The sequence below is a fragment of the Pseudorca crassidens genome, chromosome 14 (genome assembly GCF_039906515.1).
Source record: "Pseudorca crassidens isolate mPseCra1 chromosome 14, mPseCra1.hap1, whole genome shotgun sequence".
NCBI classification, from domain to species: Eukaryota; Metazoa; Chordata; class Mammalia; order Artiodactyla; family Delphinidae; genus Pseudorca; species Pseudorca crassidens.
The window spans coordinates 63,376,628-63,397,980 of NC_090309.1; the positions used below are offsets into that span (position 1 = coordinate 63,376,628).

At 41.3% G+C, this 21,353-nt stretch overlaps 1 protein-coding gene across 6 annotated transcripts in view; it reads right to left on the reverse strand.

Annotated features, from left to right (window-relative positions):
• Positions 1–21,353, reverse strand: part of CRIM1 (cysteine rich transmembrane BMP regulator 1) — a 207,709-nt gene that overhangs the window by 61,341 nt on the left and 125,015 nt on the right. For all 6 annotated transcript variants that reach the window (XM_067703271.1, XM_067703275.1, XM_067703273.1 and 3 more), the window contains 2 exons: positions 14,566–14,748; positions 11,922–12,119 (listed from right to left, as the gene is read on the reverse strand). In XM_067703271.1, the coding sequence (XP_067559372.1) occupies positions 11,922–12,119; positions 14,566–14,748 (381 nt within the window). The remainder of the gene's footprint in view (positions 1–11,921; positions 12,120–14,565; positions 14,749–21,353) is intronic.

Consider the following 21,353-nt stretch of genomic DNA (forward strand, 5'->3'; position numbering starts at 1 on the left):
AATGAATGAACAAAGAGGACAAAAGGACACTTGAGAACTGAAATTCAGGACACATTTTTTTAGAAAGAGCCCCACTCAATATTGTCCCCAACAGGCCGAATCTATAATTTCCTAACTTTTGTAGGATTGGACAGTACGTTCCTTAGGGTCTTCGTCAAGGCAGAAGTCCCTTGCACATAGTAGGTACCCAATAAATGAGCTCCACTGAAGTAGTAAGCTAGATTTAGAAGGCTGTTGTGAACCTGACACACTAGTAACAGTGAAAACTAAATGCAAGTCCCCAAACCCAAACAGTCTAAAACGAGGTACTCAGTAGCCTATGAAATGGTTAAACTATGATCTGCACTTCTGGCCTAACAAGGCACAAAAGTACACAGAGCACTGTGGAAGGCCTTCCTTCAAAATTCTTAACATAAAATCTGACACCCCAGATTTCAATTACCTGGGTAATCCATTTCTGTGACTACCTCACTCCTTGATGGTGCCAAATAAATAAAGTGTTATTAAAATAGTCCTGAAAATAACCGGGCACTCACTCAACTCGGCAGCTCATCTCGTACTGGATGAAGGATGGGTGCTTGTGCCGAAGGCCCAGCAAATCTGCCTGCTGATTAAGCAACGACCGGCAGGAATCAGAGTGAGACAGGGGAAGCGTGTGGATCAGAAGGCACAAGTGTTGATGACGGTCTATCTCGGTGCTGGGCACACTCAGTGGAGACCTGACTACCACTGCTCAGGGCCTGCAGCCTGGCTGGGTGTGAATGAGGCTGGGCCCACGGCAAGCGTGAGGACAGAGACATCTGGGGAGACAGCTCAGCGCTCTCGGGTGGAGCTGTTTCCCCAGGTGGGAGAGGCAGGAACGGACAAGGGGAAGCAGGCTTTCCAAGAGGTCAAACAGCAAGGTCAAAATTCCAGGCCGAGGTTCAGGGAAAACCCGGATCAAAGGCTGGGTCACAAAAGACAAAAATAACAGTAACTGGGGTCTCAGTAATGAGAATGGAGCCAGGAGCAAGAAAAGCCTTGTATCTGAGCCACGACGATCAAATACTTTGATATTCACTGACTTATTTTCTTCACCCTCTCCCTTCTTACGATAAGGGTTCTAGAGAAGTAATGCCAAGGACACGGACTTGGGGTTAGAAGACTGAGCTTGAGTCCCTGTTCTTTCATTATCTTACACATGATGCTGAACCTCTTTGGGCTTCTATAAAGTGGGAATTCCCACTATTCCTACCTCACAAGATCATCGTAAGACTCAAATAAGATCGTAAAGAGGGGACTGTTCCATAAACTCGAAGTGTTAACAGAATATTACTTGTTGCTATAATTATTGTTGAAATGACTATCCTGCCTGCTTAGAGCTAGAACTGGTCTCAGATGATGGCTCAGTAAATGAATTATGAGTCCTTTTGCAAGCCTCAAATGTTCAGCTGATAAATGCTCTGACAACTGGCTTGGCATTCTGAATCCTGTCCATTGTAACTTACGCATCATTTCTATCTCCACTGATAACATGAAAAGCATCTGGGGTGTGGGTGGGTCCATGACATCCTTTTATATGGTCTGGTAAGCTTTGGAGGGTGTTAGTGACTGGCCACTGGCGCCTTTCACATCTGCTGAGTTGCAGTCTGAATATCATTGTTTCGACTTTTGACTGTGTCCATGGTGTCTCGAAGAGAAGAGAAATCTCTTCATAATCAGCTTATCCAGTGTGAGTTGAAACAATGCTTCTGTGTGCCTGGCTGACCCCATGCTTCCTCTCTCATGATGGGTGCCTTGCTCATCTTCGAAGATGAGGGCAAATTCATCACAGTACAATTTATACTGTTTTGGTAGTTTTGCCAGTAGTTCTGCCATCCTCAAGCTGAAAGAGGATATGGAAAATCCATCTCTAAAAGATGTCTTTGATCAGCAAATCTTAGTTTCAGTAAGTCAGTGATATGAAACTTACGTCAACAATGAGATAATTCAACCAGTACTTCCTTAACAATAATACTGGTGGGGGTGGTCATGTTTGAAACAATAATGTCCTCAGTGTCTCTGTCACAGCACTGCCGAACACCCCTATTGCTTTCATCTGGTCTAAGATCTCCATGGAATCTTTTTAAAACTTGGTTCCCAGAAAGCATGAGAGAGTCACAGTCTTGAAAAGATCTAAGCTTGCTGCCCTCTTTCAATACGCAAGGCCTGAGGCCGGCCCAAACTGACAGTTGATTATCTCCGAACATTTTTTTAGTTTCATGAACAAAATAGAGACTCCCTGAACTGCTTTAAAATGTGAGCTGATTTGCAGGGCAATAGCTTTCCAATTAAGCTGAAAAAGAACACCATTTTGTGTTGTCCTTCAAATGCCCAACTACGGGTGGCAGGACCATAGTGCAAGGCACCGGCGCAGGGGCACCGAATACATAAACAAGCATTAAATATACTTTGCTGGATTCCAAAGCAGACCCAAGGCCGTCTCAAATTATATATGTATACGTTTTTAAAGTGAGGAGATGAGGACCAAGGTAACTTTTAAGTAGAAAGAATACGTTGCAGCCAGGAATGAGGTCGGCACACAGGGTGCACGCTGTGAGGTCCTGCCTGGTTGGGGACGTGGCTTACAGACTCATCTCTCAGTTTGCTCTAGCAGCCAAGGGGAAAAATCAAACCCAGAGCGCCACATGACTCTCAGGGTCCCCAAGGACCAAGCACTTGTTGGTCTTAGAATGTTCTTGGGGATTCTTAGTCTCGGTTCATGATGCTGCAGAATGAGAGCTGGAGCCTTGAACCGAATCTTATTTTCGACTGGCAGCGAGTATTAAATTCTGTGGTCTCCAATGGTCTGGATCCCTGAATTGGGCTCTGTTTCAAATGAATGTGATAAATCCAGCTTCTCTTAGATGTGAAAGTAAAATTCACTGGCTGTGTAAACAGGTATCCTGTAGACATACATGGCAAGTGAAAACTTGGTCAAACGGCTAATAATTCAACTCGAACTGAAAAATGTGTAAAACGCAATGCATCACTATCCTCTCATGTTTCGAACAAATTTCAAAAAAGTTCTAACTGTTCATTATTGCTTGTCCCATATCAAATTGGGATTAAACTGATGGTATGACCCCAGACCAAGATCTGGCCCTGCCAAGCCCCCGGGTAACAGATTTCCCAACCTGCGTGATGATGGATAGTGAGCATTTCGGGAGTCTCAACTGCAGAGGATAACAGGTGGGTACGATCCAGCTCCCTGACACCTCAGCAGCCACCTGTGACGGGACATCCATCAATGGGCAAGGGATGTTCTTCAGTAGACATTTTCATTCCTTCGCTCTGCCCTGTTATTTTACAACAATATTGCAGCAGATATTTTATCTTCAACAATCCGCCAGACACAGCACAGAAAATACTTCAATAGGGCCTTTAAAAACAGTTCACTGGGTTGCTCACCATCTCTAATACTAACCCTCATGTATTAAACAATGTGAAATCATTTTGCTCATTTAAGGTTAAGACTATAAAATGAGACAGTTTAAAATGGTACAATCAGAAGTGGAATTCGAGAACTAAAATATTAGAAATAAATTATATTGGAATCACCACCACTTTTTTTTTTTTTGCGGTACGTGGGCCTCTCACTGTTGTGCCCTCTCCCGCTGCGGAGCACAGGCTCCGGACGCGCAGGCTCAGCAGCCATGGCTCACGGGCCACCCGCTCTGCGGCATGTGGGATCTTCCCGGACCGGGGCACGAACCCGTGTCCCATGCATCGGCAGGCGGACTCTCAACCACTGCGCCACCAGGGAAGCCCTCACCACCACTTTTAAAATAGTTATTTCTAGAGGGAAATTATTTTAGTCTAATTTATTTGAAAATAAGTTTGAATGGAACATCTGCAATTCTACAAAAAGTTGTAATATAATAGATGACCATTTAAATATATGCCTCTAGTCCCTAGAAGTCATACAAATACTATGTGGTAAGTGAACTGATTTTTTTTTTCCAATAAACACACCAGGAATTGCACTTACAAATAAGTGTTACTGCTAAAAGCACTCACTTTTGTGGGCTATATGCTTGTGCTAAAATGTTGTTCATGTTAAAATTCTATTTGAAACTTCTCTTCAGAATCTCTTTCAGAGGAAATTACTGTGTCATAGAAGACAGAGTGCTTTTACTTCACTGTCACTTTTTGCTTCTTCTGAGAAGTTTTACCCAGCTAGATCACCCAGCCTTTCCACCAGACTTAGATGTGAATGACTTTGACTATTTCCTAGAGTCTAATAAACCTTTAAAGTCAGGGGTTTACAAAGCTAAGAATTTTCAAAAGGATGTGCGTGAGGCAAGCTGCAATGTCAGTTTCAACAGAGAAGTACCAAAAATATTCTGAACGACGGTATTCTTGCAATAGCTGTACAGTTCCCATATAACTATTTTGAAAGGAAAAACACTTCACTTGGATATGTAAGGCTTGGTTATGTTTAAAAGTAATTTCATTATGTTAAAAATAATTTCACTACTTTATAGTTGGACCTTGCATTGATGGGAACAAATAAACAAGCTTCATATAAAAAGTGCTGTCAAGTGCTTTAAATACAGGTGTGCTGAGACCTATCCATTCCTTAGAATTGAGGCAAACAGTGGAAGGAGATGAAGATGGGGATTTTAAAGTAAGACGGTCTAATAAGCCATGGCTAGTAAAGCAGGACATCTCTCAAAACGTAGACAATGTGATTACCAGTTAAAATGCTAAATTCTATTAGGTTGACAAAAGTTAAAAGGAAACCAATTCTGCTACTTCTGGTCAATGGTTGTACCCTAAAGAAAATGGAATCTTTCTTTTTAATGTCCATAAGCCTTTTCTGAAGGGCATGTCTCTTAATAACCTTCATTAACTTCTGTTTGGTTGCCTAAGAGTTGTCTCTTATCCAAAAAAAGTTTAACACAGTCTCAGTAGAGATTGTGTTTATTTAAGCTTGTTGGAAAAACATTCCTATCATTTCAAGAATGACTAAATATTTTTCATTCACATAGCTGGCATTCCAGACTCTGTTTTCCTGCCTCTGTTGATTAGATGAAAATTAGCAGGCCCAAGTCTGAACTATTAGATTCGATTATGATCTTAGTAGGAAAATTATGAGACTCCTGGCAGTAATGCCCATTTAGGTATGGGAAGTAAACAGCAGAGGAAATAAAGAGGAACCTGCCCCTTGCAGGCCACTTCCACAGGGAAATACTTAATAGGTGGGACTGCCAAATGCCGGAAAATCACAGGCAAAGGTTTCTCTAATCAAGTGTTTCAGAATCAGCTCTGAACCATACCATTCTAATGTTATTTGAAATACCTAAAGATATTTTAAATCCCCAGAGAAAACAAAAATACTATGAAATTCATTCATGAACAATTTTGGATGCTTAGGTTAAAGGACACCTAAGTTGACACATGGTCATCTGCTATGCATTTGTTACCCCACATATGACCTTATTTGGACAAGCCAAAAAACACACTGTGCTATATTTTAATTTCCATTTATGGAACTAGTTTCCAGGACACTTAGAGTTAAAGGATGAAACATGCCTAACAGTCTTTGAAATATTATGAATATTTTATTATTCTTGGCCTACTAATAATAGCATGGTATATGGCACTGAAGCAGTACCACCCATAAACTGAGTTTTGATCCCTGTTACGTACCAGAACATTAATATCATGTGACCCTGTGGCATCTTTGACTTCACTGCCTCTGGGGTCAGCCAAACTATGTTTGATTCCTTGCCACAGAAGCAGTAGCTTAATCGTTTGAGATACTGTTTGGTGAGGAAGTATTATGGGCGGGGCTGGAAACATATTTTCTTGTTTCAAGGAATTCCCACCCAGATATGTGCCTGGTACAGACTTTTCCATCAGCCCAGGAGAAACCTCATTTGAAGGGTGGCTTGATTCAAACGATATCAGAATTTATGGAAAGAATATAGCGCTCCCATAAAATCAGTATTGATGATGAGGAGGACAGTCTATTTCACAGCTCAAAGACCTCCAGCCCTTTAGAGGACCGCAGCATATGATCTACTGGGTGAGCTGATGCTGAAGTGGCTCATTAAATCCACAAGGTCAAGAAATGCCTCATGTCCTCTCTTCAACACTGTCCCAGGTAGGACCAGGATTTCCCAAGTAAGGGATCCAAGACAGCCGGCTGGCAGGAAGATGGCTGATGGCACAGCTGTCACGTTCCATCCTAAGTCCAGAGAATTAGAAAGACTCCATGGACAGGGAGTCAATTTTTATTCCTCCACTCCAAGAGTTGGTTAAGTCCAGGTTAGCAGAATCACGAGGCCTGCCTGAAACTCAGCTCAGTTTCAGACAATAACTCTGCAAATAACTTTCATTTGAAGTTCTTATTATGGAAAAAATCTTTAAAATATTGAAGTAGATAGAATAATATGATGGACCCTCATATACCCGTTACTCAGCTGTGACAATCTACAAATAACTCTCTTATTTCCTGTGTGAATTTGGAAATAGATTTTGCTTTTGTTTCAGAGAAACGGAAATAGTACAAAGGAAAGTACCCATTGTGGTTGGAAAATACCCAACCACAAGCATGGAATTTATTTACTAGCAACTCAAATCCTAATATTGAATGCTAACTTGTAAAATATTACCGATGCTGTTTCTAGTTCTTGAAAAGTGATACTCTTGGCGTTGGCTCTGAAATCCCCAGGGTCATCAAAACCATCAACTCATCCCAGCTGGAGACTCTGCACATACTGGGCCTAAAGAACACTCAGGTCACAGTGGCCACCTGGGCAGGGTCCAGCCACAGCCCAAGATGAGACAGCAGATCAGATCTGACATCAAGACTAATCAGGGATGATGAAATTCTTATCTCCTGCATCAGGTGGAGATGGCCTCATACTTGTCCACATATCTTGCATTTTTCTTGTTGCGTCATCACGGTCATGTCATTACATCATGAAGCCAGTATTTCCCTCCCCAACACCTTATCTTACTTTTTTTTTTTTTTTTTTTTTTTTGCGGTACACGGGCCTCTCACTGTTGTGGCCTCTCCCGTTGCGGAGCACAGGCTCCGGACGCGCAGGCTCAGCGGCCATGGCTCACGGGCCCAACCGCTCCGCGGCATGTGGGATCCTCCGGGACCAGGGCACGAACCCGCGTCCCCCGCATCGGCAAGCGGACTCCCAACCACTGCGCCACCAGGGAAGCCCCCTTATCTTACTTTTAATTACAAAACAAACGGATATTTTTTTTCATGGAAAATGGCACCCTGTCCTTAGGGTCCCTCTGACATTAAGAATCAACTTAGACAGGATTTACACCTGGCATTACTGGGAAATCAACTAGCAAATTATTCTCAATATCTAACTGTGATATTAAAAAAAAAAAAGTCTAGCTGAAAACAAGGCAGTGGCACTTATACACTCTCAGCGCAGGTCTTAAAAGCAGTACATTAAATGTGACAGTGAGCATTAGCCTTGGAGGGTCTGGAGAAGGCCCACTTTAATTCTGTGATTCTGGACTTCAGGGGCTGAACTGAGAGAGGATAAACCACAGTTTACAAACCAGTCTTGGAAGGCTGCCCCTGGGTGGGAGTCGAGAGCTACGTGCTCAATCAGGAGGGTGAGCAGTCAATCTGAAGCTAACTGGTCCAACTCACCTGTAGGCGTCTGGACCCACCGTGTGCCAAACATACTTCGTGTAACACTCTGCTTTCTGTTCTCAAAGTGCATTTTCAAATAGAAGCATTTATACATTAATCTTTCTTCAGTTCACCAGAGGTCAGCATCTGACCCCTTTCACAGCGTTGGTTAAGGAAACCCTCTATCAGGGTCTGTTGTCTTATTCCAGTCTTTCCCCCTTCGCTAACTCACTCACTCATCATCCATTCATTAACCATTTTTGAGCACCTACTTACATGACAGGTGCTGTTTTAGGGATTCAAAAGCATACGGTAAATCCTAGCTCATGGGGGACGTAGCCTCTTTTAGGCTACTGGTCAATAAGTGCACTCTGTCTCAGAGGCAGTATCCTTGCAGGGGTCCAGAGCCAGGGCTCTGGAGATACACTGCTCTGCCACTTCCGAGCTGTAGGCCCTTGGGCAAGTTACATGACTTCTGAACTTTGGGTTCTGTAATCATAAATTGGGATGGCAGTACCTGCACAAGAGGGGAGGTGTGAGGATCAAATGGGCTGATGCTCTTAAAGCACTGAGGCCTGGCTCACAGTCACAGTGTGCAAGAAATGTCAGCTACTCTCATTAAGGGCTACAAACAAGATGATGCAAATGGTGCTAGCTGCCGAGGAAGACAATTCTGCTGCCCTCCTTTTTTGTTTTTAGTTTGTAAGAAAATAAGGACATATCTCCCATATAGATGCTTAAACTGCAAACTTTATCTGCTATTCCATGTGTTTCCATTCCAGCTTTTTACAAGGGCCAGAAAATAAAGATAATGCAATTGACGAGCAAGAGGAGATGTAGAGAAAAGCCAACAGAACAAACCATAAGAATACAGTCAGTTATAGACTTACAGACTGGGATGGCTTATCTGTGTACCTGAATTGGGTGTTGACACTAACTTGCTAAGACTTAATCAAGAGAGTACTTAAGTGCCAATTTAAACAGCACTCAGGTACTTGTGAATTGAGTTAGCTGTCAAGTAACAGCATAGTCTTTAAGGGCCCCCAGGTTCACATTCCCAGTCCTCCAGGAGTAACCAAGCACATTATGTTGTCATTTGGAAGGTATGTATCTTTAATAACAACAGCAGTCACAACAAGGTTCTTCCTCCCTGAAGGTCCAAACACACTATATTTGGTGATGCAGTAATTTATTTAGGAAGAATCTAAACCCAAAATCCTTGTGTGGGGTCCCTTTCATCAAATTTCAGACTCTGACTATGTACCTTGGGACTGTAGCTAATAAAGGTGAGAGCCAACATTTGTTATGCAATTATGCACAGAGGAATTTACTGTGTATAAACTGCATAAATACCAGTCTTTCTGTTTCCTCCAAATAATTCTGGCTGATTATTTATTACACAACAATGCCTTGCTTTTTTCTTATTCTGTCTAATCCTTTGGCTCTTCGGAAATCACCTGAAATTCTATTTAAATAGGCTATTGAATGACTGCTGAGAAAAATATTTTTGAATACTTCCAGAGTCTTTCTTGGATCCTGAAAACTAAGCAATAAGATTTATGTGCCTTGCATTATTTTGTAAGTTTATTATTATTAATAAATAAGTTTATTACAATATTATTCATAGATAATAATAAACTTTTATGATCATTATCCTAAGCTGTACATTGTTTTTTTTATCCCCATGCCAAAAGAATCTTTTGTCTTCTGAACACATCTTAAAATGAGGGTGTCACTGGAGAGTAAACACAGTTTTACGTGAAACTTATTACTTAACTGACTTTAAAACAAAAACAAGAAACAGAAGATAAATTAGTTCTCTGAGAACTAAACAATGGAACCTTCTGCAAGGCTGAGACCAGCAGAGCCTAACAGCTTGGAATAAAGATGCCAAGTCTGGTGAAGTGAAGGAGACAACCTGAATGTGAGGCTTGAGAAGCAAATCGAGGATGAGTCTCAAAGGCATCCTTCCCCCGAGGTGCTCAAATTCAGGGGAGAGGGCAGGTGGGAGATCACATCAACAACACCCGGAGTAGCTGTCAAACTGCAAATGATCTCCTCCCCTGTCATCAAACTCCTGTGTGTCCCAACACAGGGCCAAAAGCCAGAGATGAAGAGAGAGAGAAGGGAACTTGAAATAGGGGCAGGTGGAAACTGAGATGACCTCTGGGAGCAGAGGAAGCAGACAAAAATGTAGTTGAATCTGACAGACTTCAGTTGATCCCAGCTCAGCCACATATTGGCAACTGACCTTGGGAAAAATTATCTAAATCTCTCAAAACCCTAATTTCTTCATCTTTAAAATGGTATAATAAGGCCTTTGGCAGAGTGTTAACGTGAGGATTAAATGAAATCAGGTACAAATAAAAAGCACTCACCCCACAGCACCTGAATGCAGACATTCTGTTTTTCCTGGTTTAATTTAAAACAGCCTAAATAGTTTCTTTGAAGTTTACTAGGAGTTATCCCTCATTTAGCTTTGTGTCCGATGTGGTATCTGGATTACGGAAGGTTCTTAATAAATTTTTTGGAATTAATGGCTGACCCAAACTGTCACTCTTTTCTCAAACAGTGGAAGATTACAACGTGACCCAGCTGTTTCAGAGACCAAACTCTGAGTGATCAAACTAACATCTACTTCCTACCCAAACATCTATATGACATAAGAATAAATCAGTTTCTCATACATATAATATATATTTTTGTCTATTCACCAACTGCTTCCCTTCTCCACTCACCACAATGGATATGCTAATGACAGCCAAAGATAAGGGCAAAGGGTTTGCCTTTCTTACTTTTAGAAAAAAGGCCCTACTTTTTTTTTAACAAGTTTTTCAAAGTCTTATTTTCAATCTAGACTCAAGACTCATGAAGTTAAAGAGTTACTGTTTACTGGATTTTATATATGTTTTTAATTTTTCTTACATTATCATGCACATACATATACTTAAATAGTTCAAACCAATAACAGACTGCCCCTAATTCCTAGGGATAGATATTCCCATCTTCATCAGCTTCAGAGGGCATCTTTCCTTGTAAAGCTGACCGTACATCATCAAACATTATTGCACACTCCTTTTTCCAGCACTGAAACGCTGCCTTCAGGGGATAGGAGGAGTGTATGTGCGAGGTGGGTGGGTGATTTCCACAAAATTGGTCATCTGGAAGCTATAAAGTTTTGGAGTGTGGCAGCTGCATTCTGAGTAGAGTAATGGTGAGGGAATTGGTGATGGCAATAGAACCAGAATCCTCCAGCTTAAATTTTTATATGATTTTTAAGGTCTTTAATAATTCTAACCCCTCAGAAGTTAATGAAGCCAGTCAGGCAAACTCTGAAGTCTGAGTTGATTAAAATTTCGGTAGAAGCAAAAAGACTTCTTGACAGAGGACTCAGTCTACTTGACTGAATTTCTGAAAAGACCTGTCAGTTCCTTAAAAGCTGTTTTAAAAAATTCTAGGAGGATCCATCTTCCACAAGGACTAATTTTTGACCCACTTTAGTTCATTTCACTATGCAAATGTGCTTCTTAATGACGGACACTCTCTATTGGAACTGTCAGTATAGATATTCAATCTCTTGTCTGTACTAACAGACATGGACCAAGGATTAAGGCTGACTTGAGTAAGTGTGCAAAGAATCTTCCCAGGATGGGGGAAATGGCCTGGAATAGCGGTTGGGATGGAAAGACTAGTCCAGGATATCTCAGGCTCTCTCCATGAAACAGGAAGAGAGGTAGTGAATGCAGGTAACCAAGACATAAGAAAAAGCCCGAAAGGAACTGCAAAGCCACAGCCATCGTGATATTAGAAGCAGAACGGATGCTCAGGGTGAGGACTCCAGGCAGTGAAAACCACCTTTGATGGCTCCAGGTTTTTCATCTAGTTGCCAGGACTCTTGGGCTTATGTAAGCATTACAAGTTGAACAAGCTATGCTTTGAGTCATGGGTCTTATTTCCAATTTCATTTCATTTCATCGTGTTGACCTTTGGATGTTAATCAGGCTTGCGGTGAACTGATTTAAAATGTATGTATTCCTTGACTGTAAAGTATTCAGATAAGCATTATCTGCAGTGACAAAATAAAGCCCGCACTATTCTCACTGTAAACGTGTAACATTTCCCCCAAATGATTAGTTTGGGCTGTATAATAAATTCATCTGCAACTGGTAACAGCATGAAGCAGACATTATGCCTGAGGAAACAGAAAACAAGCAAGCACATACTGGGAGAAGCTTATCCAACACGAGATATTCGCCAGGGGCTCGTTAGAATCTACAAGGGTTACCTTCACACACAGGGCAACACTCCCCAGGCACTTTGACGGGGTTCATGCAGCTCTGTCCGCAGGCCGTCGCAACACAGTGGGGTTCTCCGTTGATGCACTGGCAGAACGTGCAGTCGTCCTCCCGCCACCGGTCCCCATGGGCACGGATCTGACCATTGGCATAGCAGCCAGCGGGATTATTGAAAGGATATACGGGATCTAAATTAAAATGTGAGTTCAGAGTAAGACTGAGGGCATTCTACATCTTATCTCTGCCTGCACCTAGAGACATTTTGCCCCAGGTTCTCGTCATCAGCAGTTCTTTTCCAGCTGTGCTCAGCAGAAGCTCAGGGCCACAGGAGGTGTCTCTAGGGGGACATGCAAAAGCAGCTGTCATGCTGAATTTCTGTCCACCCATCCTGACACGGCACACAGGGCAGGGGATCTGAGGCATAAAAACCAATGTGCAGGTGTTATCATTTCATAAAGGTGCAAAACTTCGTGGATGGAGCTGTGGGTTGGTCGTGAGAAAAAAATGCTGATCCATTTTAGGCTCTGACGATGCCTTCTGAGTTGCCAACTTAAATGTTTATTACACCTCCATTTTACCTCCTGTAAAGTGGAAAGAATAATGCCCCATCTAACTTATAGGGAGCCTGTTATTTCTAGGACTAACTGAAGTCTATCTCACGGTGCCTGGAGGCACAGTGAGGTGTATACAGTTCCCTGCTGTGGCCTTGTTCAGGACAGGACTGACACAGCTTCTCTAAACCATTCATGGCACTGCTTGTGCCCTGGAGGGAAAGCTGTGAACCTACGCCATTTTTCTCCCCCAAGCTGAGCAGTCAGGCAGCAGCTGAGGCTGGGGAACGCAGGTAGCCAAGGAGAGTGTAAAAAAGTTTTCTGAGGTTGCTGACAAGCACATAAATAAAAAATCCCCAAATATCCTTATAAATGAAAGCAACTAGATAAATCACTCAATGTTCTTTTTCAGAAACATAAAATCTGGCCTCAAGAAGCAAGTGCTGCTGTGCTGGAAGCAAAGTCCAGGCAGTTCCGAGTTTGGTCCTCTTTATTCCAAAGAGGTAGTAGGGCATTACAAGAGAGTGAGAGGGCCAAAACTGAAAAGCACGCAGCCACAGCTTCAGAAGGGCAGTCTGCCAGACATGCAAGCAGCCAAGAGACCTGAGTTAGATAAGACTTTATAAAATTTCTTTATAAAAAATATTACACTGCATACTTCATTTCTACTTTGAGCCTGGATCTGAATTCCAGGAAGTGAGACATAACCGGATCTATGCCCAGACAACTCATTATGATTATTACACAGAGGTCCATATCTATGTTTTTACATGACCAACTGCTACATAGTTTCAGAGACTATTTACACACCGGGGGGAGTAGCTAGGGAACAAATCAATTGGGAAGGTTAAAAGTTTGATGTGACTTTCTTAAAATCCCTGATGACACCTAAGAAGTGAACCACCTTTCTCCCATGTTAGCAAAAATAATTTCTAACAGGGAAGGTGGCCTCCCTGCTATGAACCACTGTTCAACGTTAGGAATGTAGTTTGCATACTCTAAGCAATTTCATATCTTCAGTATTATGTGGCAAACAGAGCTCAAATATTGAAAAGAAATGGATTTAGAAAACAGAAAAAGTTATGGAACATGGCATGAAATTCTGTCCTCCCGTTTCACGTGTGGAGGTAAGGGCAGGGTGAGTGTCAGACATGAGACGGATGTGCCTGACTCCAGACTGAAGGTCTGTGGTCCGGGCAGGACAAGAAAGCTCACGTGATCCTCTTTTCTGGGGAAACAGTGTAGTGCAGCTAGGCCAGAGACACGGTCAGGCACTCACTGTTCCTGGCTTCACTGGAAACTCAGACAAGTGACTACTTTTCTGATTATCCTGATCCTTAAAATGTGTGGATTGTAGTATATGATATTCAGAGTTATCATTCTGAAATGTTTATTATTTCTCCATAGGAGAGACAGGAGGGTCGAGCCTGTTGGAGGAACATGGACCTCTTATTTCTTGGAGGGAAATGGGGAATAAAGAGAAAGCAGGCCCTGGGGATCCTTCTGCCCAGGGCCACAGTGGACACTGTCTGAGCCTTGCCTTGGTGTCACCGCCATGCCACACCATGACCCGACTCTCACTACCACACATTTTCAAAGGACGGGGAGCCCTGCTCTCACCTGGACTGGCATGGGTATCAGAAAGGAAGCAGGGTTGGTTCCTCTCTGAGCTGACTGGCTAAGGTGGTCAGTGACTAGGGCGGCCCTGTCCTAGCTGAGCAATCTGAGGGGAGCAGGGTGGGTGGAATTCTGATGTCAGGATGGAGAGAAAGTCCCAGGACTTGCCAAGGAACTGCTGGAACCACAGAGGAGGAACAGAAAGCACCTCCGGGAAACCTCACGTCCATCTGTGGAAACAGGTGACCGCTGTCTACACCCAGGGTGTAACTTCCCTCAGGGAAGTATTGACAGTTTCACACAGTCTACCTAGCATTATTGAAGTCCTAAAAGGTAGACCATGGTGACAAAAAACGGGAACTTCTTCAATCTTCCTCTATTTTGGAGACTGAAGTAGGTCAACTGTGATATTAAGTCCCTAAACCATGTCTCTTCTTCTTATTCTCTGATTGGCACCTGTCCTTACCTTCACACACAGGGCAGCACTCCCCTTCGGGCACATAGTATCTCTCGCAGTTCAGCTCACCACACTGGGCAGTGAAGCAGATGGAAACACCCCCTTGGCATCGACAGAACCGACAGTTGTCCATTCGAAACATATCCCCATCGCTATACTCCACATTGTTGAATACACAGGCTGGCTTTGTTTCTAAAGGAGTTAAAACAAACATGGCAGATTCAAAGTCATTTCTCTGGTGTCCTTTCATATTTTTCAAACAGCCTCTAGAAAATACTGTCTGACAGCAGGTTAAAATTTGATGGAAATTTACTACACTCAATATAATTTTTTACAACAGAAGCAACAAAGCAATGCAAAGTAAAGTAGAATAAAATAAATAAAACACATCACTATTCTCATTATACCAAGGAATCGAAATTCCTCTTAGTAAAATCTATACTGGCGTCCCCTTATCCCAAATAAAAGTAACCATGTGACCATGAAACACATTTCTGATTTGTGCTTTAAAAAGATTTTTTGTTAAACAAAACGTCTGTTTTGTTAAATCATTCTCTACCCTCAAGTAAATGATCCTGCCTCCACATTAGGTTTTGTTCTGCCTCAAAAAATTTATTTAGGCCTTTTAAGAGGTTATGTTCTTCTGTTTCTCCACTGTTTTCTCCTAAATTCTTTTTTCTATCCTGTTTAACAATCTGTAATTATAATAGTGCTTGGCCTTTAAAAAAACACTTTCTACATGCATTACCTCACTTAATCCCAATAACAAAGGTCTGATGTAGAAATACTTATCCTGAGTGCAGAAGTGAGGAAATCCTGGGTAATTTGCTCAAAGTCACACATTTAGCAAATGATAGAAGCAAAAACAGTAGCTCTTCAACTAAAACCTTGTACTCCTTCCATTGTGTTTCAAGGCTATGTTCTGCTAAGGACTCAAAGCCCTGCACTTAACAATTCTCATAATGACACCAATGATTTTAAATTGTTTCTCTGCCCTAAAACACTCTCACTAAATCCATTTCTTAACGCTAATTTTGATTGACTTAAAAGAACTCCCACCAGACAAAGACATCATAAGAAAAAGAAAACTATCTCTTATAAACACAGAGATAAAAAAAATCCTCAAAAAAAAAAAAATACTAGCTGACTGAATCCAGCAACATATAAAAAAGATTATATACCAAGTGGGATTTATTCCAAGAATGCAAGGTTGGTTTAACATCCAAAAATCAATTAATGTAATACAACATGTCTATAGAATAAAGGAAAAAAACCACAGGATCATCTCAGTTGACATAGAAAAGATATTTGACAGAAGTCAACACCCTTTCATGATAAAAACGTTCAATAACTTAGGAGTGGAAGTTGTTAAACAGCAGCTTGATAAGTGGCATCTATGAAAAACCCACAGCTAACATCATACTTAATAGTGAAAGGGTGAATGCTTTTCCCTTTAAATCAGGAGCAAGACAACGATGTTCACTCTCACCACTTCGATTCAACTTTGTACTGGAGGCTCCAGCCAGGGCACTTAGGCAACAAAAGGACATAAAAAGCACACGGGCTTCCCTGGTGAGGCAGTGGTTAAGAATCCGTCTGCCAATACAGGGGACATGGGTTCAATCCCTGGTCCGGGAAGAGCCCACATGCCGCGGAGCAACTAAGCCTGTGCGCCACAACTACTGAGCCTGCGCTCTAGAGCCCGTGAGCCACAACTACTGAAGCCCACGCACCTAGAGCCCGTGCTCTGCAACAAGAGAAGCCACCGCAATGAGAAGCCCACGCACCACAACGAAGAGTAGCCCCTGGGCTTCCCTGGTGGCGCAGTGGTTGAGTCCGCCTGCCAATGCAGGGGACACAGGTTCGTGCCCCGGTCCGGGAAGATCCCACGTGCCACAGAGCGGCTGGGCCTGTGAGCCATGGCCGCTGAGCCTGCGTGTCCGGAGCCTGTGCTCCGCAACGGGAGAGGCCGCAACAGTGAGAGGCCCACGCACCACAAAAAAAAAAAAAAGAGTAGCCCCTGCTCGCTGCAACTAGGGAAAGCCTGCACGCAGCAACAAAGACCCAACACACCCCAAAATAAATAAATTTTTTTAAAAAATCACGCATATGAGAAAGTAAGTAGGAAAACTCTCTCTACCTGCAGATGACATGATCTTGAATTTTAAAAGATTCTAAAGAATCTACTAAAAAACTAGTGAACAAAAAGTTCGGCAAGATTTCAGGGTACAACTGCAACTCAAATAAATTGTATATCTACACACTAGCAAAGAACAATCTGAAAATGAAGTTTAAAAAAATTCCCTTCACAGTAGCATTGAAAAGAATAAAATATTTAGCAATAAATTTAATAAATGAAGCACAAAACTTGTACTTTAAAAACTAAAAAGCGTTGTTCAAAGAAAGTAAAGAAGGCCTAAATAAATGAAAATATATTCCATGTTCATGGACTGAAAGATAATATTGTTAAGGTGAAAATATTCCCCAAATTGATCTATATTTTCATTGCAATCTCTATCAAAATCCTACTTGGTTCTTTTGTAAAAACTGACAAGCCAATCCTAAAACTCATATGGAAATGTGAGGAACCCAGAACTGCCAAAACAACCTTGAAAAGAAGAACAAAGCTAGAGGACTCACACTTTCTGATTTCAAGACATACTACAATGCTACAGTAATCAAGACACTGTAGTACTGACATCAGGATAAATATACAGTTCAGTGGAATTGATTAAGAGTTCAGAAACAATCTCTCATATTTAGTGATTTTTAACAGGGTGCCAGGATAATTCACTGAGGAAAAGAATAGTCTTTTCAACAAATGGTGCTGGAGCAACTGGATATCCACATGCAAAAGAATAAGAATGGACCACTATCATACCATATACAAAAAATAACTCAAAATGAATTACAGAACTATGATCTAAACGTAATAGCTACAACTATAGAGCTCTTAGAAGATAACAGGAGTAAATCTTTGAGACTTTGTAATTAGGCAATGGTTTCTTAGATATGACACCAAAAGCATAAGCAACAGAAGAAAAAATAGTTAAACTGGAGTTCATCTACTTTTGTGCCTCAAAGAACACCATAAAGAAAGATAACCCAAAGATTAAAAAATATTTGTAAATATCTGATAAAGGACTTGTATCAGAATATATAAAGAACAACAATAAAAACAACCCAACTGAAAAATAGCAAATATTTGAATAGAAATTTCTCCAAATAAGATACAGAAATGACCAAGAAGCAGATGAAAAGATGCTTAACATCATTATTTATTAAGGGAATACAAATCAAAGCCACAATGAGACATCACTTCATATCCTAGGATGGCTAAAATGAAAAACATATAGATAATAACAAATGCTGACGAGGATGTGGAGAAACTGAAACTCTCATACATCGCTGGTGAGGATGTAATGAAACACACAGTTACCAGAGGATCCAGCAATTCTACTCTTAGGTATGACCTTATCCAAGAGAAATGAAAACATCTATTCACATAAAAACTTGTACACAAATGTTTATAGCAGTGCTATTCATAATAGCCAAAAAAAACCGGAAACAACCTAAACGTCTATCAACTGATGTATGAATAAACAAAATGTAGTATATCCATGTAATGAAATATTTCTTGGCCATAAAAAAGGAATGAAATTTTGATAGATACTAAAACATAAATGAACCTGGGGAACATTGCTAAGTGAAAGAAGCCAGTCAAAAAATACCACATATTGGATATGATTCTATTTATATGAAATGTCCATAATAGGTACATGTATAGAGACAGAAAGTAGATTAGTGGTTGCCTAGTACTGGAGGGTTTGGGGGAAATGGGGAGTGACCGTTAATGAGTCTGGGAATTCGGGGGGGGATTGATGTAAGTGTTCTAAAATTGATTGTGAGGATCAAACAATTCTGTGAATACATTAAAAACAGTGAATTGTGCAACTTCACTTGGTGAAGTGCATGGTATGTGTCTCAATAAAGCTGGTAAAATAGAAGTACTTCCAAGCTAAAGACAGTTCTCCTGAGCTAATGCACCCTGTTTAATAAGATGGGAAGAACCAGATCATGAGACACACAGCTCTCATGGGCTCCTCTGTCCTAACGTCATTTCTCCATGTCACCTTGGATATTCGAAATATTTGAGACTTTCACTGCATTTTAATTTGAGTATATTTACATTTGTTTTGTACCTGGACAAACAAGTACTTTCTCATTTGATTTTATAACAATCCTGTCAAGAAGACAGAACAAATATTAATAGCCACTTCTTCAATGAGGAAAATGAAATTTTTAGGCAAATTGACTTTTGCCTAAAGTCACATAACTAGTGTGAGATGAGCTGTGTGTCTATATTTACACAGGCAGTAAATGTGCATGTCTGAACCTCTTCCGTAGTGTTGGCTGGATATACTGTTTCTTTTTTTCAGAAAACTCATGTCAGGAAGAATCATCTTATTACAGCTCAGAATTTATTATCCTTTTAGCTAACATACTAAACTGAGCTGGGATTGGAAGAAACTGGGCAGCTGGACCACAAGTTCTAAAGTGTAGAAAATGGAGTGCTTTTTATCAATCAAATTTGCATGCTGTGGAAGGAGGCAAAATACTGCATTCTAACAAAATGCTGAGCTTCCATTCAAACTGAAGAAAAAGAAGTATTTTAGAAACCAATTAATATTAATTATCATACTTATTTGCCTTAATCAACCACAGCTACCATCTGGGTGAAGCCACAAATCTTGGTGTGAGATTTGAAGGAGTGAGAAGGGAAGGCTGTGGTTATGACTAAAGCAGCTGCAGATGAACTCGCTTTTACCGTGGGTTGTGCAGAAACGTGAGCGGGAGGGGATGGGACTGACAAGAGTTACATTTCACTAGCTAAGGCACAGAGAGCAAGGGAATGGAATTTAGAGAGATGGAGAGTCCCAGAAAACACAGCCTTGAAAACACAATTGATTCTTTAGGATTAAAAAAAAAAAAAATCACACGACATAATGAAATCCCTATTTGATGCCAAGACAAATTTACAGAAGCTCTTCAGAAAGATGCATGATAAAAATGGCTGGCAGTGGTCTTTGAGGAGCAATGACCAATTACTTCTTCACCTGCTGGGGATACATGTGAATCTTAGAACCCTATGGAGTTTACCACTACCTCTATAACAGGACATTTTCCATGGACAGAGAAAAGAATAATATTACAAATAAAATAATTTACTGTGTAACTTGTACCTATCAATGCATAAAATTGCATATGCATTGAGATGCACAAAAGTGTCTTTTTAGGTATTTTTGCACGTTTTTTGTGTCTGCCCAATTAAATTTTATGTTTCTCAGTTCTGGAATATTCTCTTCCCTCTTTAACATATTCCAGAACTCCTGAAAAAGAACCTTATAGACTGTTAATAACTTCTACTGCCTGCCAAATTACACTGATTGGCAGACAGTGATAGGTATATAATTTTAGCAAAGGAAAAGACTAAAATGTAGAACTTCACATCAAATGTGAAAATGGAGAAAAAATCCAAATAGGTATACTCCTGTTGCTTTTTCTCTTTAATATCTCAGTAGAAAATGGCTAATGTCTTGCCTCTGGTCTCCTTTCACTGGGGGTAAGTTGTATAGGAAGCAAGTGGGCAGACTTAAGAAGTCAAAAGAGAGACAACTGTATGACAGATGAGAAATGTTTGAAAATTTCTCCATAAATCAGAGACAAACTGATGTAATCACAAAGACAGGGTACATGAGCTTCCAGGTAGCTATAGGAGGAAAACACCTTTTCTATGGGGGGGAAGCAGGGTGTGTGTGCTAGAGAATACCAGGCAGATACTACTTCGGGATAAGGGAAGGGGAACAATACTTACAAAATAGGACTGCAAAAGACTGTATCACTGTTAAGCAAAATTAGCTTGACAAGACCCCAGGAACACAACAGATGCTCAATAAATGCATACTGAGTGGAATATTTCTTTCAAAGTGCCATATTCTCTCCATCACTGTAGAAGTAGACCTTATGTCCCTAGAAATATTACTGAGTATTATTGCTAAACAGACAATGGGTTATCATTAGAAGTTTCTGTACTAATTTTCTTAACAAACTGCAGGTCTCAGTTTTCTAGGCCCAAATTTTACATGAGGAGCAAGCTGACTTTGGGTATGGCTCTCCTGTGACTGATGGATTTGACATGTTAGTGTGTCTGATGCTGGAAGAGTCAGTTAGTGGCTACAACACTCAAACCATGATGTTCTATGATGTTGGATTTCTGTGCAAGTACATTGGACAGCTGAGCATATCTAAGCAACCAAATGACTGTTTCCATATTCTGTATGTGGATGACTTCCCTATTCAAACCCAAATGCCTCTAGAAATGAGTGAGCTGGGCCAGTGTAAGGCAATAAGGTGTACTGTAACCAAATGGAGAACACATGTCGATCTAAAAGTAGAGGCCAGGGCTTCCCTGGTGGCACAGTGGTTGAGAGTCCGCCTGCTGATGCAGGGGACACGGGTTCGTGCCCCGGTCCGGGAGGATCCCACATGCTGCGGAGCGGCTGGGCCCGTGCGCCATGGCCACTGAGCCTGTGCGTCTGAGGCCTGTGCTCCGCAACGGGAGAGGCCACAGCAGTGAGAGGCCTGCGTACCGCAAAAAAAAAAATAAATAAAAGTGGAGGCCATCACTCAGCTCCAGCTGACTAATGACAAAAGTTTTGCTTATGGGCAGGAGCAGACACAGAACTGTTTCTTGAAGAAGATCTGGGATTATTCAACACTGCTGTGGAGGTCATACT